General features: G+C 31.4%; 1 protein-coding gene across 1 annotated transcript in view; it reads left to right on the top strand.

Annotated features, from left to right (window-relative positions):
• The window catches only part of cpx (synaptic transmission protein complexin), a 176,343-nt gene that overhangs the window by 146,520 nt on the left and 6,876 nt on the right, over positions 1–22,947 (top strand). The window contains exon 4 of the mRNA XM_089709919.1: positions 12,182–12,345. Within this exon, the coding sequence (XP_089566045.1) occupies positions 12,182–12,345 (164 nt within the window). The remainder of the gene's footprint in view (positions 1–12,181; positions 12,346–22,947) is intronic.

Here is a 22,947-nt window from a genome sequence, read left to right as displayed (position 1 = left end):
TTTTTTTGTCATTTACTTTTTACGACAAATAATGGCTAATTTTCGAAGCGATTTTAACCAATACAGCATTAATCCTTAACCAATTAAATACCTTGAATACATTGTTCATTTAATATAGATCTATATGGCCCTTTACACCGTATGATTTAAGTGAATATTTTTGAAGATATTACAGATTTAAAAATTGCGGGGCGTACCGTTTGCGGCGGTACCGGCCGGCCGGGCCGCTATGTTTTTATATACAACGTTAAAAGTTTTTCTGTAGTGTATTTAGTATCAGCATTGCACCCGTGCGAAGCCGGGGCGGGTCGCTAGTATTATATAATACTAGATTTCCGCCCGCGGCTTCGCCCACGTTTTCAAAGGAAAACCCGCATAGTTCACGTTCCCGTGGGATTTCCGGGATAAAACCTATCCTATGTGTTAATCCAAGTTACCTTCTATATGTGTGATAAATTTCATTGTAATCGGTTCAGTAGTTTTTACGTGAAAGAGTAACAAACATCCATACATCCATACTTACAAACTTTCGCCTTTATAATAGTATTAAGATCACTATGTCATTAAATTAATAAAATAACTCGAATGTCTTCATAATCACTTGACGCTACAAAATATAATAAAATACTTCGTAACAAAAAAGTAAATGATCACGTAGCATACATGAAAAGAACTTCGACAGCAAATTTTCCACCAAACTCCAAATCTAAATAAAAATTACAAAAAGGTTTAAAAACTGTACCAAAAACATTAAACAGTGTCCAGTGTCGGGTCACAACAGATTTAAACAATTTACAACAACAACAAAAAATGGGCTTTGAAAATAAACGAAAAGCAAGCACGCTACCGCTCAAGTGTACATTTTATTTATAAGCTGAATAATTTTACGCTCACCTCTGTGGGACGTATTTATCATTTATTGGGGCCCTGAGTTGTAGTTACGTTTTAAAGACTGCGCAAAGCGAGATATGCAGTCATTCAACGTAGACGTATCCAAATGGCAAGAGTACGCGAGCAACCGTGAGAGATGGCGCTCACAATTACGGGAAGGTTGCAGAAACCACGATCAGACTTGGTTTTCTAAACTGGCTGATAGAAGACAAAAACGACACGCCCAAACACAACTACCCGTCTCCGCTCAACTCCCTGGAGAACACAGGTGTCCCAAATGTGGGCGCACCTGTGCATCGCGTATTGGGCTACATAGCCATCATAAGAAGTGTAATAGATAGACTCCTTACTGACTACGATAATCGTCTGAAATAGACGCAAATGGCCAATGATGATGATGATGATGATGATGAGTTGTAGTAAAGTGGAATAAAAAATATGTGTAGAAAGGAACACAAACAGGTTCGAGACTCTAAATTGTAGATAGACTACTCTGAATTTGTGTTACTCTATTACTATTTAATGACTTCAAAATCAAAATTGGATATACGAATAATTGATATTTGGGTTTGGTATAAACGTCAAAACTTCGCATTGTATAGTGCTAAGGAGAAAAAAGTACTTGAGAAGTACCATTTATTTAATAGTTTAATAAAGATTTACTTTAAAATCGGTATTATTATGTAATAAAATATACAGAAAAGTTAATTAAGAAGTGCATACGACTCAACATTAAACCGTAGACCAATTATTATAACTATAATTAAATTATTTTAGTGATCCATTTTATCCATCTCGTAACAACTATCTTCAGCGCGTGTCTCGTTCGCATGCCGTCGTAAAAAGTAGGCTATATGCTAATAAGACTATCTATTCGCATGCCAAATATCTATTAAATCAATACGATAGTTTTTGCGAAAAACCAACAAAGAATCTTTCAAATTTCTAACAAAATAGGTTGTAATAAAACGCATTGGCTAAAGCTATTCAGCGTATAATGGAAAGCCCAGTAATTATAGTCTGCAATATAAAGTAATGGCCTTTGAAATAGTTATTATTTATGACTTGAACACGCTCCATAGGAATTTAATCCACTGGTTAATCGTTTATTTGGATTCTAATGCAATTGGCTAAATGAAGTCACGTATGTTATAACTACAATTGTTATAACTTTATAACTGTAGTTTATAAATTAAGCATAGTTGAAATGAGATTATATTCCTTTGTGCAGTCTGAATAATAAAGGAAATGAATCGATTCTTATTGGAAACCTATATGAAATTTTATCGGTTTTAGTATGAATTCTGAACATAAATAATAAAATAACATTAATTTTATCATTTACACACGCTCTTGTCCCATTATTTGTGAAATTTTTAAAAAGAATACGATGCGATAAAGCAACTATACATTGTACTAATAATAATTATCACTAAGGCCCCAAAATCAGGGCCTCTGACCGCTCAAATCCGTCCCACCGCAATACGTGATGTTATCAACGAGAGCGGTAAATTATTGTGTTCCGAGCGGCCGGTGATATACGCGGGCCATATGTTACATTGATATGAGTAAACATTTCGGTCACTGTGAATAAAGCCTTTGTTTTTCGTTCGAAATCTAGTTGGACGTAACGTTGGTTTTACTGAAAGGCGAAAAATTGTTTTAATTAATAGTAAGGTAATATTTAGTTATTTTTAATATATAAAACAGAAAGGTTGACTGAATGATCTATCAACGCTCAGCTCAAACTACTAGACCGATCGAGATGAAATTTAACATGTAGGTGGCCACTGTAGAGAGGATTTTAATTAATTCTATCCATAGGGATAGAATTTCACCTCATGAAAATTTATTTCGACCACGCAAGCGAAACTGCGGTCAACAACTATTACTCAGTTTTTGGTAATTTCTTACGAAATAACATTAGTTTACAGTTGACGAATGAGCGAAGGCGTGACTTGACCCAAAAGCATCCACAAAAATGCAAATGTGTTGTTTATTTATAATGAGATTGTAGAAATAACATTGAAGTAAATTAGGAACATCCATACTAATATTATAAATGCGAAAGTAACTCTGTCTGTCTGTCTGTTACTCAATCACGCCTAAACTACTGAACCAATTTGCATGAAATTTGGTATGGAGATATTTTGATACCCGAGAAAGGACATAGGCTACCTTTTATTGCGAAATATGTACCACGGGCGAAGCCGGGGCGGACCTCTAGTTGTCTATATTCTATAGATATTATGTACTTCTGATTCACACTAAAATAGAACTCAACATTATTTAACATTGAATGAATAAAATCGAACCAATAACCGATATAGTTTTTATTTTTTTAACGATAAATAGGTCCGTCTAAATTTTCATAATACAATATCACACTAATATGTTTTGGAAATAACCAAACATTGTGATAATTATAATTACCCTACTCTGTTTTCTAAACCATAAAAATTATATTGTTGTGTGCAATTTATTAAAATTTGAATTAACTTCTTTATTAAAAATAAAAACTATTTTTAATATTCCACCACTTACTCCTTTTGAAAGAGTACAGTGACTTCCCAGAGGGAAGCGTGAACAAACTCTTGTTAAAAGAACAATTAATGAAGAACAAATAGTTACTCTTTTCTTTTACTTTGTCAAACTTCCAAGTGCACTATCGGCTCTAACTTATTAAAAGACTTGGAACTTTTACTTTCACGGTGTCTCGGGAACCTAGAAAGAACTAAAAATCTATTTTAACACTAGCAAGTGCCCGCGGCTTTGTCTCCGTTTTTATTCACCAGTTATTATTTCCTTATAAGCAACTAGTGGTCCGCCCCGGCTTCACCCATGGTACATATTTACGTTTTCTCTACATAAGAACCATCCTCGTACTTCAAGGAATATAATAAAAAAAGAATTATCGAAATCGGTTCAGCTGTTCTCGAGTTATGCGCTTACCAACACATGTTGCGATTCATTTTTATATATATAAGATAAAGATATAGATTATGCTGTTAAACTCGTATATCATATTTACGAAATAAGACATTCAAAAGTTGAGATCCAATTAATAATTTTAAAAACTATAAAACAGTAGTAAAATCAAACTTACATTATACTTACAATTTGAAAATATATTTCCACATGATAAAAATACATTTATCAAAGAATTTAAAATCACATTAACCGTCAGAATAAAAAGTCTCTACCAATCCATACTAATATTATAAATGCGAAAGTAACTCTGTCTGTCTGTCTGTCTGTTACTCAATCACGCCTAAACTGCTGAACCAATTTGCATGAAATTTGGTATGGAGATATTTTGATACCCGTGAAAGGACATAGGCTACCTTTTATTGCGAAATATGTAGTATGTACCACGGGCGAAGCCGGGGCGGACCTCTAGTAAGAAATAATTGATATTCCGTCGATATTTAATTCCCCAGCATTGCAGATTCCTCGACAGTAGTTAATTAATAATCTAATTCCTTTGAGATTTCCTTCCTGACTCAATTACAAGGGTTTAATTAAGAATAATGTAGATTAATGCGTTTTATAAAGGTAGTAAGATTAGTTAATCAAAAATGCTCCGACTCTGTATTGTAAAACTACTTTCGTACATGGTTTTGCTCGCATAATGCTTACATAAAAAGCCTTCATTTTAGTCCAAATTATAATCCAGTTGTTACCCAGGTATCAGCGAAGATGATTCAATAGTTTTTCAATAACGAAGACTCAATTAACGATGAATTTGTCGTTTCGTATTAGATGCGACTTCTCGTCATAGTTCTCAAATGAATAGGTGAACCATTCGATACTTGTTAAGCGAAGCTTTACTGTTGACATTCTCCTTGATAAAAGCGTCTATCGTTAATATTTAAATATGTTTGGGATTTGGAAAAGCTAAGAATTTGGATATACATTTTCCACAGCATGCGCTATAATACTCACTTTTTAATCTTTTTAAAATTTAAGATAATTACGTACAGCCGTTCAGGGGTTAAAATCCCTCCAATATATTTCAGCTAAATAAACTCCGTAATTGCTTCCTCGCTCCGAAACTTTAAACTTTGGTTCAAGTAATCGGCTTGTTAAGAAGAGCAATTGTTCTACTTTCTTTGTCTTAAAACTGTGGATTACGGCACTTAATTCTACTCAGAATTAGGTCGTATTGATGATTGACAATAACGATTAAACCGAAGTTTAAATTAACTTAATGACAGGATTTCTATAATGGTTCATTTTGCTTCGAGCTTTTGTGTTGGACAATGTTAGAATCAACCAGCGGTGAAAACGGCTCTGTAAAGGTCGATGTAACAAACGTTATGGAAATATACACTGAACTTTTTAAATGCTGTGGCCTATTTTCTAAACCAATGAGCACATTTCACTGTACTTAAACTAAATGTAATTCAAAATATCGTAGTCCAACAAAATAATCCGTTCTTTTTTCTAAAAACAAAGTATGATATAGTAATTATATTAAGTACTAGCGGTCCGCCCCGGCTTCGCCCGTGGTACATATTTACGTTTTCTCTACATAAAAACCATCCTCGTACTTCAAGGAATATAATAAAAAAAGAATTATCGAAATCGGTTCAGCCGTTCTCGAGTTATGCGCTTACCAACACATTTTGCGATTCATTTTTATATATAAAGATAAAGTAATTATCTCTTAGGGCTGATTTTTCAATCCTTGGTTAACACCTTATTCGTTGAATAACGTATTAAACTACCATTTCAAAAATATATTATTTGCCCGTCTTTGGCAATTTACGGGTGACATTTTAATATTATCGTGTAATACTTTATTAGGCGGATAAGTTTTAACCATGGATTGAAAAATCGGCCCTTAAAAATATAGACAATTATAAGATAAACAACACATTTCAATAAAACTTATGATATTCATAGTTATTCACTTATATTATACAAATACATATTTATTAATTAATAGTGAAGTAATAAAAGCTCGTTAGATGGAAAATATAAACTACGAGAATTCCTAACAAATTCTAATTAAATTCTATTATTTAGTGGTAGTTAATAATAATTACAAGAACAAAACTTTTGTATGAGAAGCAATTTAATTAAATCCACGAAGTGTTTGTGATATCACAATAACGGAGAATAGTAATTTATTAAATAGAAACTATGAGTTTACAGAACGCTACAAACTACAACATTATATTGTTCTGTTTTATTTTAAAGGTGAAATGTTATTGAGGGAACTTTCAAAATATAATTAATAACAAGGTTTATACTTATTAACTTGCAAGATATCGGTAATATAATTATAAGATGTTTCTTCTTGATATTTGACAATATAAAAAATATTTATTGCAAATATTTGTATGTGTAGCAAAACTTGAGCAACAACTACCGTTCTTAAAATATTTTTCTTCAGTCTTCTCAAAAAGTATTCCTAAATTCAACAATATTACGTTGTTTTATAAGGCAGCCTAACTTTCTTAAATTATTCCTCACCCAAAAATATTTCATAGTCAAGACAAGATATGGAAAATACGAAGCAACGTGCTAAAAGTGTACATTATGTATACAGATATGTCACCGCAGACCTTCTAGTCTATTATGGGAAGGATCGATACTCACTAAGCCTAGCACCGTAGGGTTGCCAACTATGATCGATATTCACTAAGCCTAGTACTGTAGGGTTGCCAACTATGTTTGTAATTTGCAACATAAACATTGACGTAGAATGTGTGAAGTGTGATGTTTGTAAAAGAGATTGTAAGTGTAAAAAGAACGACGTTTACGTTATTTTTTTGGATTAAAAGCTTGCAACATTAGTATTTATCATATTTATGCAAGATAATGCAATAAAAGTATTTACCTTCTACAAATATTAAAATGATAATAATTTTACATGTTATTTTGCTCTACATCTTTATAACAGCTGGACTCATTTCACGTTTTGAACCTACGAATTATGATTACAAACTTGTTTAATAATAACTTTCTTTTGTACATTATGATATAACAGTAATAAAACTATTACTTGTATAAACATACGGAACGGAATATTCGCATAAAATAAGCCATTTAGTAATTATAACTTCTATTTTTACGCTTTTTTTAAAAAAGACTGGCTAATAATACTGCTAAAACTCGTTTGTTAATTATTATACTGACATTTGCGAGTGTTTAGTACAACATGGCCGACTTTGTGTTTTCGTGTTTAAGCCAGAAAATGTGGAAGTGCACTTAACCTATAAAGAGAATTGTACAAACATAACGAGTATACATTTGCATAACATTTTGGTAAATATGTGAGAGATTACTGAACTATTAAACAAAGTTTGAACTTTGATGTTTGAAATGTAGGTATTTTAAGTTTACAACATAGGTAGTTTAAATGACAATAAAATCAAAGTATACTGGTTCATTTGAAAATCCTTAGATATTTTTAATAATAATACAACTAACTAATTAGGTAGATATTTACTCATACATTTCATCTATCCCTAGAGCTTATAAGGTAGAAAAATTAGATCAAAATTTATTTGTAAATTTAAAGCTTAGAGTTGAATTGACAACTTTTAAAATGGTGTTTCAAAGGGTTGTTTAAATAGAAGATTAATAAGTTTGGCAACCCTAAAATTGGAGCATACTTCTCTAGTCTTATCACGATTATTTATTGACAAGTTTATAAAACGTTTCAATATTTTAATTGGTGCCTTTCCAGTTTTACGTACGCAATTAGAAAACTTCATTTTATATTTATAGACTCAAACCTTCATTACTAAGTTATGTTCAGGAAAAACCTTGAGTATGTTGCGTAGTTAGTTTTAATGTTCTAGTTTAGAATTTTAATTGAATTTTGTTTGTGGCATGTGTGCTTTTAATTATCTAATAGAAACAAAACGCAGGAAAAGGTAAATTAAAAAAATGCACTGTAGATTTGTAGAATCTTTTGTAATCTTTCATGAAACTATCACGTATTATTGTATTATTTTATCTACATTCGACGTTTTCACATAGTCATGTACATGAAACCTTACATAAAAATATCAAATTTAATGCTCAAGCCTAAATAATAACCTATGTAGAGAACTAGAGACTAGCCTTTTTCACAAAAAAAAACACTTGTGCTAACATCACAAATGTGTGACAATTTATACCCATATTTTTGCATGTACTCGTACCACCATAACCAACCCCATACGCATTTTCCGGCTTATACAAAATATGATTATTAGATGATTCCCACCCTTGTGAGTATCGAGATCTCAAAATTGATTCACTCAATTTCAAAGAAGCAGATCAAAACGCGTGTATAATATTTTCTCGGAAACAACTCAATATGTCCCTCGAAATGAATTGTAGGTATTAATTTTACGACGTTGTTTGCTGACAAACACCATCCATGTTTACGATCTATAAACATTTCGACGTTTTTGTAAACAACTCGATTATTATGCTTCAGTTATTACCATAATTTCTCTTTATAAATTATCGTTTAATGTCTTCGAAAATAATGAAGTGTGTTAAAATGGCGGCCACTTTTTTAAACCACGTTTTAAGAAGTTCTCTTGAAGAAAATAGGAAAACGCAGTTTAAACAATATAAATATATTTATAAAATATTAGCTTTTAAATTAGTAGTTTAAATAAGCTTATTTAAAAGACCTGAAAGAAAAGACCTACAAAAAGCTATTTTAACAATCTTTGTTATTTAACAACACGATAGTGTTCAATAAAACGTCTCATCTTTTTCCCTCAAGCTGATCTTCAAGACACGAGCATTTAAAATAAACTAAGAACAATCCCCCTGCATCACACATAAAATGAGCTGGGAGATCCTTTATCGTCTCATAATTGAATCGGCTGCGGTACCTTTTTCCTAATGGTCTCGGATAAATTGAATTTCTGCCATACGCTACGTGACCTGAGATAGGGGACAATTATATTCGAAGCTATGCGAGCTATCATCGGAATTCTCTCTTAAATTCTTGTATTGCATTCACTGGTGACATTTAGGGGACATTAAACGATCAAGTATTTTTAATTTTGGTTTATTAATCGTTTTTATTGAGATGCTAGAAATGCTTTGATGGTTATGGTAAATGTATTGTTATAATTTTGTGTTTTAAATGCTATGATTTTTGAATAGCATTTTATTTTCTATGGAAACTTTGGAGTTTCATGCCCGTTCTTCTCCATAGATACTAATTTCTATATGTATAATACTGCTTTCTGAATCGGTGGTAAATGTTAAAATATGACGTTTCAAAAGTGCTTCACGAAGAAGACTAATTTAATAAATGTTTGAGTTTGAATTTATAAGTAGGTATGAGGTAATAAGTAAATTTCAACGTCGTATGTGTTTAATAATAATATAAAATTAGATTTTCCCTTTCTTCTGTAGACATAGAGCCGAGTAGTTTATATAATTTCAATATCATTGCATAGAGCCATGTATGAATTATTAAACACTCGCAATTTTTTGGTACTAGAATACGATTGCAACTAAACATGATATCGCTAAAGATTTACAAAGTAAAGAATTATAAACAAAACAGCAAAATATCATATTTAAAAATGATTTAAAACGAAAACCATCTTCTTTACCAAATATTTAAATCGAAAATCCTTTTGAAAAGTGAAACAGAAATCACAACATTTCTTCCATTCTAACGAACCCAATTTGACAGTTCGAAATTCGTTCAAAAACTTCGCACAGACGCAATTGAAAGCGATGACATTTGACACTTTGAAACAATTATCGGCTGTAGCGCTTTACTTATTCATTTTCAGCGTCTAGAATCGAATCAAGTCAAAAGTGAGTCGATGTAACTGAGCCGGCGGTGATTCAATTAAAACTAAATTCAGCCATATTGCCTGTAAATAGATGTTGAGTTGGAATATTATTTTCAATAGCCAAGCAGTAGCAGTGTATAAATGAATTTTGCAGTGTATAATTTCGTATTGAAAGATAATACAGTACATAAATAAATACATGAATGTTGTTTCAGTGGTCTTTTGTTTAGTAAATTACGTTCGAAATCCGTTGCGTTTTTGTTTTAAAAGTGAAGTAATTAATGAAAATAGAAAATTATGTATCGAATAGGTAGTTATAAAATTTATTTAAGCAAATACTACATTAAGATTTATTTGCATGTTTCATAAAAATAAGTTATTTTATTTGTAAATCGAATTTGGTTGAATTATCACAGATTTATGTATAAATATTGTATAAAAATGCGGCTTCGTTTACCGAAATGATAATGCTGCCATCAAAGGACAAAAAAAAACATTTTTTACAAACACAAATATTAGAATTACATTCAATATTCCCGTAGCTTTCGTATAAAAATATTTCATTAGTGGCGCGTTTGAAAAAAAAGCGATTACTATTCAAATTGCTGAATGAATGAATATTAATGAATAACAGGTTTTTAATTAAAGGGAAATTGAGGACTGGGGTGTCCCGGGAAGTCGGAAATCGAATTTATACCTACTTCTGTGGCTGTGAGTGTCAGTGTGATGTCAAAGCTTTTAGACTTGAGATAATTTGAGAGAAGAGCGCGGTCGAATATTAGATGGATAACTTATGTATTTTTTAATAAATGTTAGTATTATGTGTATCTAAACAGCTAAATCAGCCATTGAATTAAGAGCCTAGGCTCTTGATAAAATATCGCCGTTTCGATAAACTTATGTTTGTTTCTTTAGAACACATGAAATAAAATTTTAATATGTTTTGTTTGTAAATATTGTATAGTGTTCAATTAACGTTACACAACATTAAACCTTAAAGTTCATCGTGCTCAAAATCTGTTTCCTAGTACGTGGAATAAACACGCCGTATACAGCCGGGGGCAATGACCTGTATTACTAGGCAGTAGGCACCCCTTTGCATGTCTCTATATCTTGTTATATGGCCAAATGGGTTTTGAAGTGAACAAAAGATCCGTAGTAACAAAGAAAGCCTAATATTATAAATAGAACTGGCAGGCAAAGTAACTATGTGTTGTGGAAAAATATTACATAAGATACAGGCAAAAAAAAACATTATTTGGATATTCATTTTCATTCTTATTACTATTTAAACTTCCAATTATACAGGTAGGTACTAAAATAACTTATTTATAAGTGATTATATTCATAAAACGTATTGAAGTGTGTTAGCAGGAATAAAATGATACGTGTATCCAGTTCAAATGATATATTACGACTGTTATAATACAATAATTATAAATATTCTAATTACATACTACATTAGCATCATAAAACGTTGGATTTAATAATAAAATTAAGTAATAAATATACATTAAAATCTAGTTTCTAGCATTGATAACTTTATTCTATCATGATCAGATAAATATCTAAACATACATCAATCACAAAAATACACAATTGTAGCAATAACTAGGCAAATCAGTAAAAAGCTCAATCTCATTCCCTCAACGGATTTTCCGCGCGAATCAAAATGGCAGCCAACTTATTACACGTCAATCTAGGCATTTGTCACGTTGCCTGAAATTGTCTAGATTTTCCAGATGCGTCGTACCTATATATTATACGTTCGAGTTGAGTGAGGCACATTTTGTAATAATTTCTTGTTATTGGAATGTTCTTGTGGTTTTTTAGCAGAGAATAACAGAAGTTGGCATTTGAGCTTTCTGTAGAGCACGATACGCACAACACTTTTAATAATAATTTTAACATAAAAAATTAACCTCCTTGTAGAAAACAAATATTGTTTAGTTATGAAACCAAATAGATATACTTGTAAAGCCATTTACAATGAAATGGGCTATAACTTAAGTTTATTTTGGTAAAGAATAGAACACAATATTAAACGGCTATAAATTATGTAACCATAATTACTAAAGTACAATTAAGTGAGCCGAGGTTAACCCTAAGTTGTGTCTTATTGCCTAAGTTTCCAGGATGGCTAGATAACTTAAATACATGTGGAACTAAACTTACTAATTACACTTAGGGAAAGCTTTTTATGTGACACTTAGGTTCTTTAATGTATGTTAAATAAATTATTAAAACGGTTTATAATATATCTGATATTTAGCTAAGCTATTAGATAGCTTTTTATTTTTTAACTTACAGAATTTTAAAAGGTTTTTATGCTTGTTCTAAATTAGGAGAAAAGACTTCAACATTATACATAGCGACTCTACAAAATTTTAAGGAACATTAATAATTGTTCATGCAACAGTTTAAAATATATGACGAACAAAGGTTTAGATACAAATATGTCCTAACCCTTAAATTATACGCTTATTGCGTTTTTAACTCAAACAAACTTGTTACAGGCGCAGTCGGCGGTGACGGCGACGACAGCGATGACAAGGAGAAGGAAGAGGAAGCAGAACGCGAGCGGCAGGAGGCCATCCGCGAGGCGGAGGAGCGGCGCAAGGAGAAGCACCGCAAGATGGAGGAGGAGCGGGAGAAGATGCGGCAAGAGATAAGGGATAAGGTGGGTACACTTTACTAGTTCACAAGGAGAAGGAAGCATAACGCGAGCGGCAGGAGATAGGGGATAAGGTGCGTAAAGAAGTAATGAAGAATAAGGTTGTTTGGTATATGGTAGGTGCATTATATAACCCATGTGTATCATATCGAATAATATAAAAATAGAAATTGTAGAAGCTTATAAAAAGTTGTTATGAAGAAATCTAAAGAGATCAACTTTTCCATTTTAAACACTGGAAAACGAATACATATTATATTACTACTTACAAACTACACAAATTATATTCCTAAATAATTTAAATAATTTAAATTATTCAAATATTTACTCGCTTTTAATGCTATAAAACTAAAAACATTGTAGAAACTTTCATTGGGATAAAATTTAAAAGCAATAAAGTTTAAATTAGTTCTAATCCTCCATAGAACTATTATTACTATACATAGTTACTTATCTAAATATAATCCTCTCCACATGAGATCATTTGAAGCTGTCTATAATTACCAATCTGCAACTGACACTTTACCATACAACGTGACTGCAGGCACTAAGCTTCTATCACACTTCTACTCTCCTAGTATATACATATTACATTTTCAGTTTAATTATTACAGGAAAATTCAAAAATCTACTACGGAAATATTGAAAAAATACAAACTATTTCAATTCGTATGAATGTAGTCAAGTTTGTGATTGTAATCACTACATAGTATAAAACAAAGTCGCTTTCTCTGTCCCTATTTCCCTTTGTATGCTTAAATCTTTAAAACTACGCAACGGATTTTGATGCGGTTTTTTTAATAGATAGAGTGATTCAAGAGGAAGGTTTTAGTATATAATTTATTAGGTTTTAGACAAAGCGGGTGAAGCCGCGGGCGATAAGCTAGTCTTTTATATTGAATAAAATTTTATAAACATAAATATTTATTATCAAAGTGGCTCCTAAAATTAACTACATTTCTTTAAAAGCGCTTTTAAAATATCATATATCATATAATATATTCACTGTCACTTTCGAGGAGCAGAATCTCCAAAAAGCCATAAAATCACATAAAATTCTGTCACACCAGCAAAGAAACATTTAACATGCATTCCTGTCAGCAAGAGTTATGACCACAGATCAAAAAAGCAAACATGAATAATTCCGATCCCGAAATGTTTTTCGGGATATGTTGGAGCGAATATCAAAGGCAATGACGCGACAATTAGTGTTGGAAAGAGGTCAAGCATCCTCGTCGGCTCTCAGCCGCGGACAATTTGTTCGGAGGACCCTCGCCGAAATCATTTTGACGTTTCATTCGATAAACGATCCATTGTTGTGCGTAAATTAACTATCACTTGGGTTATTTATTTAGTAGGATTCGGATAGCTTATAAACTTATAAAAGTTCAAAGTTTTTATAAAAAGACACCTACTATGTGGCAGAGGCGGCTCGCCCTAAGGAGCGCTGGTGCAGTGAACTCCCATAAATAATTATAATAAAATCACACTCCTTAATTTCATTATTTAATATTAATTATTACTATTTAAAATCAATCGTAATCGTAAAAAACTACTGTCAATACCAATGAATATATCCATCATTCCATACACCTGAATAATACTGTATTATACAGTAACGCGCGAAGCGGAGCGCTCACGATTGCGCTCCAATGAAAAAATATTTAGTACATTTCCTAATACGAAATCCAATAGGAGTGAAAGAGAGGGTTTGCCAGTGCCCTGCGCGCGTGAAACAGAAGATTTTCTATGGAAAAATAGCAAAATTCGGAGCGCCGCTCGCGCAAACGTTGCCGGTTCGTTTTTACCGCCGCGCCTGGCGCCCGTACACAGGACAGCGATTGCGCGCGAGGTTGCCATATATTATAAACAAACACTCGACTCTCGAGTCAACTTCAATGCACGCGCGCGAATGCAAATTCGGGAATTTTCTAATTAAAATCATAAGATACGTGTTGAAATAGTATGTAGTTATCAGTATTACTTGTGAGTGTGAAAATGAACAATTATAATGTGGCGTTCATTAAAAAGTGTGTTAAAACGTTACAAATTCGGCTTGAATTGAAAGCTAAGGGACTGCCACGGCCTGAACTTGACCTTACGCAAAAATGTACGACAAAAACGAAAACATATAGGTACGCGTGTATTTAAATCCGAACAATATTATGTGAAAACACCGTGGTTGTGTGGTTGTGATGAAAGCAACAACAGACATTTACGAATGTCTTGTCGCTTTGAGTTATAGATATTTTTGCACACCAAAAAGAAAGACGTATGTATTTCCTTTATAAGTAATTTTTTTGATAAATGTACTGTTTTACACCATGTATTTTCAGTGTTTTATTTCAAGTGAACACCCATAAAATTTTGTCACGAGCCGCCTCTGCTATGTGGATTTTATCTTCACCACAAAAGAAAACCTTGTGAAATCAATGTAATGGTTAAAACCTTGTTAAAATGTTCTTGTTTTGATAACACTAATTTATATATTTAAATAAACATGCTTAGACAACAATTCTTGTTTAATTTTAATAGTTAGATTATTATTATTAAAACATTAATTTATCGAGTAACACTAAACAGCCTACGAGTGATGTTTTGTCTCTATTTTGTAAACAAACGGTAGCAAAATTAATTATATTTTGACTACGCATAAAATAAACAATCAACATAACTAATACTAATCATTTAGAATATAAACAACGAATACTGATTTTATAACAAATTCTGAAAACTAATGAACAAACAGATAAAAATATGCGTAATTTATTATTTAAATTACGATTCAATGGCTACAAATTCTTAGAATCACGCAACTTTCAGAAGAAAAGTTAAGCATATGACGCAATAGAAAGAGAAGCTTGAATTATTATGTAAAATTGTTCAAAAACGTGAATAAATTGTAACGGCCTAAAAATGTATATAAATATGGAACGCTACATAATTTTAAAGGGTTTCTTAAAGTATTTCTGTCTCAACAATTTCCTTAATACCAACAGAGAAAGCATGACGCGAACGATAAGTTTTCAGTCTGACAGCTGTCAGAATATAATGAGTACATAATTATGAGCTTAATTATAATCTCAGAAACGAAGTGTTGACTTGTTTGTGATTTGAATTGATGAATGTCGCGGTTATTAAAGAACTTCTGCGAACTCTTTTATTAAATTCATGAGCTTGCTATGTTTTGCTTTTATAAGAAAAAAAATATACTACTTATATCGATTTATCGAATTTCACTAAAGTACCAAATAGGTACTTGAATCTGTAGCAATATCAATTTCATATTATGTATATAATTAATCATCAGTTTGATTTCCAACCACAAAATAAGTTGGTATTTTTCAAAATTATTATTTACTTCTGTCAACGAAAAACATTTCTACGATTTATTAAACGCTTATTGATGGATTTTTTTTTTACTTCTTTAATTCTAAACATTTTATAACCACAACTGGGTCATAGGCATAGATTCCGACGCGGTTTATATCAAGTTCTAAAACAATGCCAAACTTAAAACTAGGTATATGAAAACCACAGCACAAAATAGTTCTCATGTAACACATAAATTCTGGCAATTGAAATTTACGTCAAAAGGAATTCTACAAAGAAGCACTTTGAGGTAATTTCTTTTTCCCGCTCTTGACCGGCGCCATTTTAGAGGCAATTCACTACAAAATGGCGGAATTACGGTGAGAATTTAACAGTCCTAGTTTTAGGTGTAAAGGAAGTGGGCTTTTAAGTAATAGTTAGAATCTAGAACATGCCTTAATCTTTTACAGCTTTTGGATTTCTTAATTTCAATAGGTTTAAAAGTTCAAAAGACGTTAAGCACCCTGTGAATTTAAATTGCTTTGTACATAATTATACACGTGCCGTAGTTAGAAGTCTATGACGCTATAATTAAGGTCACTCAAAAATAATAATACCGTAAATTACACACAATGACTAAAATTTTACAATTAACAATATAACCCGAATTAACCAGTACCAAACCCTCCATACATAACAACCGTTCACTAGGTCGTACAGGCCCTTAACATGCCAAAACTTATGACATCAATGAAACTAACGCTTTTAAAACTTTACTGACAGCGAAGCGAGGCTATTAGCCCCCGTCGCGGGCTCAAACGGCCTGTAATCAAATTTGTGACGTTCCGTCAAAGGACCGCACTTTAGTGTTAAGTGCGTGGTCCAAGAATAAGCGTTTTATCATAATATTCATAGAATATTTAATTATATAACACTTGGTTTTATAAAGTATGACAGAAAGCTGTAAAAACATTCATCTAAGGGGCGATTTTGCAATGCTTGGATAAAACTTATCCGTCTAATAAAGTATTACATGATAATATTAAAATGTCACGTAAACTGTCAAATACGGGCAATTAGAATACGTTTTTAAAATGGTAGTTTTATACATTATTCGACGAATAAGTTTTATCCAAGCATTGAAAAATCGCCCCTAAGTCATTTCTCTGTTAATTAATAATACCTATGATTTATATGATCGACAACCACTCACATTTATTATAACTGTAAATGCAACATATTCACAAAGAATGGTAAATTAATTTTAAAAAACTAGAGTGTACAAAATTGTTTATTTTACGTTTTCATTTCACTGTACAGGGTGTCCATTAAATTCTACGGAAATAATTTTCTAGCATTTAGCGAAAGGGCCACAAACATAAAGTCTATCGAAACTTCCTAATCAATAATATTAGTGGGATGAAGCAGTCCCAAATTAATCAGAAGTCATGTCCTGGGAACATCAATTAGTCCTGTTAGTGGAGTTATGATCGGACTTTACCGTACAAGTTTGTTTTCGCATTCTTATAAATGTTCTTTAATCTTTTATTGCACATCTATAGGAATATAAATGTAGGTACACGTAAAATAATGTATAACCATTAAAGTATGTTTAATTACTTTAAAAAAATCTATGTAGGTATAGGAAGATTCACCTTTAAAGTTAAGCTAATTAACATTTAGAAAGTGGATTAAATAGCATTTGTTATGTGTATGTATGAACCCAATATATTATTTGAATTACTTTTCAGAACAGAAAGATAACGAACTTCAAAATTCCATACTACTTTTTAAAAAGCTTAAGGGCTGATTTTTCAATCCTTGGTTAAAACTTATTCGTCGAATAATGTATAAAACTACCATTTTAAAAACGTACTCTAATTGCCCGTATTTGACAGTTTACGTGACATTTTAATATTATCGTGTAATACTTTATTGGACGGATAAGTTTTATCCAAGCATTGAAAAATCGGCCCTTAACAAAACAATGAAAGTTTTTAATAAAAACTAAACTAAAACACGTAACACTTAAACGATATTTCACACCTACACATTACCACCCTATTGCGTATAAATTTCATAACATGAAGAAAAACTTGACTAACACTCACATAAGAAATTACACGATCCGACCGAAGTGTCATTGAATATAATTTATGGTCCAACTTATGGTGCCAATATCGTAGGGGCCTAATGATTAGTTCCTTTTACCATTATATTTTATTGGCTGGTTATCGTGATTATGCTGGCCTTGCTAGCAAATGGACGAGCGGAGTTAATCCCAAACTGATATCGCCCATTTTCAACCCTCGCCTTTTTCAAGTAGTTATAGTATGACCTAATTTCTCTAGTGGTAATTCCGAATCAATGGATGAATCATTCGTTTATTTTATATTTTTTAACGTGTAGTGTTTTACCGCCTAAAAAGCTCTTTGTTAAATAGTTGGTACAGACCTTTATATTATCTAAAACAAAGAGAGATATGAAAATGATATGTTAGTATCATGTTCAAATAGACGTAAAAATTTCCGATCTAATATATATCCGAATACGATAAAAATATAAACATACAAATCGATAACTATTATGTAAGAATATTTTCTATAGGATTATGTAAGAATATTTTCTATAGGGATAGTATAAAATTGTATAAAGTTACGTTTGAAAAGCTCAAAAAAGTCGAGTTAAATGAATAAACGATTGAACATCGCTTTGATATTGAGCCTTTGTAAAAACCTTTCATTCCCAGCGGTTTTGCTGCTACGTTCAAAATAGGAGGCGAAAAAAACGTCGCAAAATATAACATTCGTTCAATCTCAAACAATGTCTGTGTCAAAAGCTCTCTCAATAACAAATAACAAAAGAAACAAGAGCGTGACTATAAATATTTCCGCTAATTATGAAGACAGTAATGAAGGAATAATTTTGTGCAGTAATTATAGTCGCCGGCAGTGAGGCCACGCCTCGCAATTATAACTTCGGAACTCCTTAGTGGCGCGACTTCGAGCGATTTATTTGTGAATATAACAATTGATTTTTTGTTTTTGATCGTTTTCTTGAGATGAAAGTTGGATTGGGCTTAAATGCAATGCAATTCTGCATTTATATCAACTTTTTCTTTAAGAGTGCGAAAGTGTAAGCGTAAAAGTAGATATACTGTGTAAAAATCAATGGGATTTCTGATTCTACAATTATATTTTTCTCCATAATAACATAACAGAACGGTTTTCACAGATAAATAATTAATACATTTGTTTACTACACGTTAATTTGACAAAAACTTAACTAGCAACACAGTACATTTGAAGTATTTATTTGTGCGCGTAAGGGCATTTCAGACGGAACGCCAAACACTATTAAGGCGCGCAAACACTCATGGAAAACTGTTGACAACTCACTATTTTCTTTTAACAACTGATGCTGAAGAACTGGGAAAACACAATTTATACGTACGTGGAACTAATATATAACATGCTTTTTGGGATAAAGTTTTTCTTTTTATTGCTCATGTTTTTGGACTGACAACTATAAATACACAGATAGGTACAAAAATTGTATCAATATATCGTCTTTACTCTGTTGTGTTGTTTTCAATATTTTATTATCTACATAATATGAAGCGTAATGATTTAACTTTATACTTAACTTTTAGTTTTAATGACATATACCGTTTCGCGATAACCTCTTCCAAACTATTCTTACTTAAACATATTTTTATTAAGTTATTATAAAGATTATAACAGCAACAGCAAGACTTATGAAATGTGTATAATCATAGCTTATTATATACTCATCTACTAATTGACTTGACCTATATCAGTGAAATTTAAACTATATATCAATTCCCATGTTCGTGATCGATCACTCGTTAAAGTTACAAGTGGCGTGTCTACTGTCTATCCGTCTATTCAATTATCTATGTGCCTACTGCCTTTATGAGTCAGCAGGGTTGCCAGCTATACTGTAAATTATTTATTAGTAATACATATAATAGTCGGTAAAATAATCAATTAGGTAATACGTTTACAAAAAGCAGCTTTAAAATGGTAAGGATGCGTTACACTTAAATGAAATGGTAGCACATATAATATAATAACCTTATAGTATAAAATAATATTTTAAACGAAATTATCAATCCATTCCATACAAACTCTAAACTATTTATATCAGCAAAATGTACTTTGTATTTATTATTTGGATTTAACATCGCCAATTTATATGTGTATAATATATCCATAAATGATCTTATCCTATATCAAATGTAATGTAATGTAAAAGTATTTAATAGCTAAAGAAACTACCATTACATCAAAATAAAAACAAATATCTACCCAAGATAGAGTAAAAAGATCAACTATACCCTGAACCATTAATAAAACGTAGCAGAAGCGATAAAAAATCTCATATATCCAAACATAAACTCAGTTCAATATTATGTTCGATACATTTATTACAATCCAGTCGAAGCAAATAAAGTGAAAATCAATACCACGGTTCGCAGAAAAATCACCCAGCATACTTGGTGTGCAAGAATGTACCTATTACAGCGCTTCGTTGCACGTACCGTTAGCAAATTATAGGCTTTTATTTTTTAATGTTTGTTTTTTGTTGTTAACATTTAGAGTAGCAAAGTGAACATTTTAATGATTCGTTCTCGTTTTTACTGATTGTGAGATATTGAAACGTACAATTCTGAAGTAATATCGTTTTATACATTCGCGGATATGAATTGCCATATTCTTTAAACTCTCTTTATACAAGCAATGAACAAATACAGAGATTTTAAGCATTTATTTCCTTATAAAAGAACATTACTTTTGTTGTTAATACAAAAGTATTTTATTAATAAGATTTTTGTACACCTATACATATAATATAGTGACGATGAATAACATATTTCACTCAATTCACTCAGAATACAACCCAAGTTTATTTGTTTCTCTTATCAAAAACACGATATTTGCTGTCCGTACCGTGTTGACACGTAATTTTCCCCGCCCATAGCAATTTTCCACCATGAGCCGAGCATTTGATGTAACGCGCCCTTACGCGCTCCGTAAACATTGATATGGAAATAACAAATGGCTTTTGGATTCACAGTTTAGTTTAATAAATAGTGGTATACTTGTAAATACATATACGTGATAAATAGTATAAATAGTATTATTAAATTGTAGCGACGTTTACTTATGTTAAAGTGTTGTTTAAAAACTGCAATTGTGAAACATTTTACCTGTTTATTGAAAAAAGCTGCTTGGTTTTTTGTCTACTATAACGGTAACTAGATAAATGTGCTATCATTTCCTTTGTTTTTAATGGTGTAAGCTTGTATATTTTTTCCTCAAAATAACTTTGACATAAAAAATTTACCCTGTATCTAATATCTTTCAAATCTTTCTGCTCTACTTTATAAAATTAACCAACTTACACCATTAATTATATAAGATATTAAACTATAAGTGGCTGGTAAACAATTTTTGCCAGTCGTTGTCCATCGATAGGCTATTAAGCTTCAATTTCCACAAGATTGCGAAGTAACCGCGTTAGGAACTCATTTGACGCAAAATTGTTACACCGACCTCTCTAAAACCTGACAAGGGTTTACTGCAGTTGCTTTTTAAACTGAATTAAAAGTGGTTTTATATTAATTATTAATTTTGTGGAGATATGTTGTTAATAATAGATTGATTAATCAGCCGTGTTTAGATCTAAATGTAAGTTATTGTTTTATAATAATGATCGTTTTGCAAATAAAGGGAAATGAAGTATAATTTATGTAGCTTGTTTTAAATACTAATTTAGTTAAATAATTTAAGACTTGTACACATTATTCGTAAAGTTACCATAGATAAGATGTGCTTGTCATTCGCAGTAATTATACTTTTTATGGAATAAAAATAGGTTATTAGAAAAGGAGAGAAGAGAAGAATAGAAAAAAGAAGAATAAATGAAGCCCGTGGATGTTAAATTGACTCTAGTAGGGAGTCCGTCTCAGTGCGACTCCCTAATCGAGTCAGGTTGACTTCTACGAGGCTTTGTCTACACAGAGAAGAAAGAAGAATGCATAAAGAATGAAGAAAGGAAGAATAAGAAGCTTCGCCAGAATTCCTTTCTTTTATAATCTGTTTCGTTACTACTAATACTATACTGATTCATAGTTTCTCCTTCGATAAAATATTTTAATCAATTTCCCGAGAGTTAAACACTATGAAGAGCCATTTATGTGCGCATTTTACTTAAGTTCATAATATTTACCTATTACAATGTTTAATTTACAATTAAAATTTAGTGTATAGCAAATAAAATATAGTTTAAAGGAAATCAATTATTTTTTCGAATAGTATCAATTTTGTTTTTTTAATAAATAGCCATATTGTTCGATCTGCAATAATGCTACGAGGTAAACTTCTTTTTTATGAAGAGAATTCACAAGGAGGTAACCTTGTGAATTCTCTTCATAAATATTTGTTTTGTTATTAATTATTGCAATGCTTTCAAAGCAATCAAATCTAACAGATCAAACACAATACAATATTAATATATTTATACCTACTATATTACTTCATACATCTATAGATCTTGAATTTATTATAAACAAATGTGTTATTCAATAAACATTCAAAATAACAAACATTACCATTAATACCCGCTTAATATACCAAGATACATAGCCATATATATCATTTTATGCTCATTTACGGAATTAGGTCCTTCGAGGATCGCGTCTCAAATTTATTGCTTCGTACAAATATTAAATTGCCAGTCCCAAGTTTTGATTATGTGTTCAAATGATTCCTATATCGAATTCAAAACAGGGTTTATTTGTATGATATATAGCATACATTCATAAATGTTTACGTTAGCAAGTTTAGGACATCGGTATAATATTACACATTACGTAATTGGCTTATCCATACTAATATTATAAATGCGAAAGTAACTCTGTCTGTCTGTCTGTTACTCAATCACGCCTAAACTACTCAACCAATTTGCATGAAATTTGGTATGGAGATATTTTGATACCTGAGAAAGGACATAGGCTACTTTTTATCCCGGGAAAATGACGCAATCCCGGAAATCCCACGGGAACGGGAACTATGCGGATTTTTCTTTGACTGAGCGGGCGAAGCCGCGGGCGGAAAGCTAGTATGTAATAATTATTATTGACTGGAAATTTGTCGCGTTTGAAACACTGGCAATTATATTAGGTACTATATTATAAATGTTTTATTTCATAAACCGATTTTAAATCCTATAAATTATGAAAAAATAAATAAAATGTTCTTATAAAGCTAA

The sequence above is a fragment of the Colias philodice genome, chromosome 23 (genome assembly GCF_061535455.1).
Source record: "Colias philodice isolate Cphi_HAF_F1 chromosome 23, ilColPhil1 Martin Lab GWU primary, whole genome shotgun sequence".
NCBI lineage: Eukaryota > Metazoa > Arthropoda > Insecta > Lepidoptera > Pieridae > Colias > Colias philodice.
This window is presented reverse-complemented; position numbering and strand designations above follow the sequence as displayed.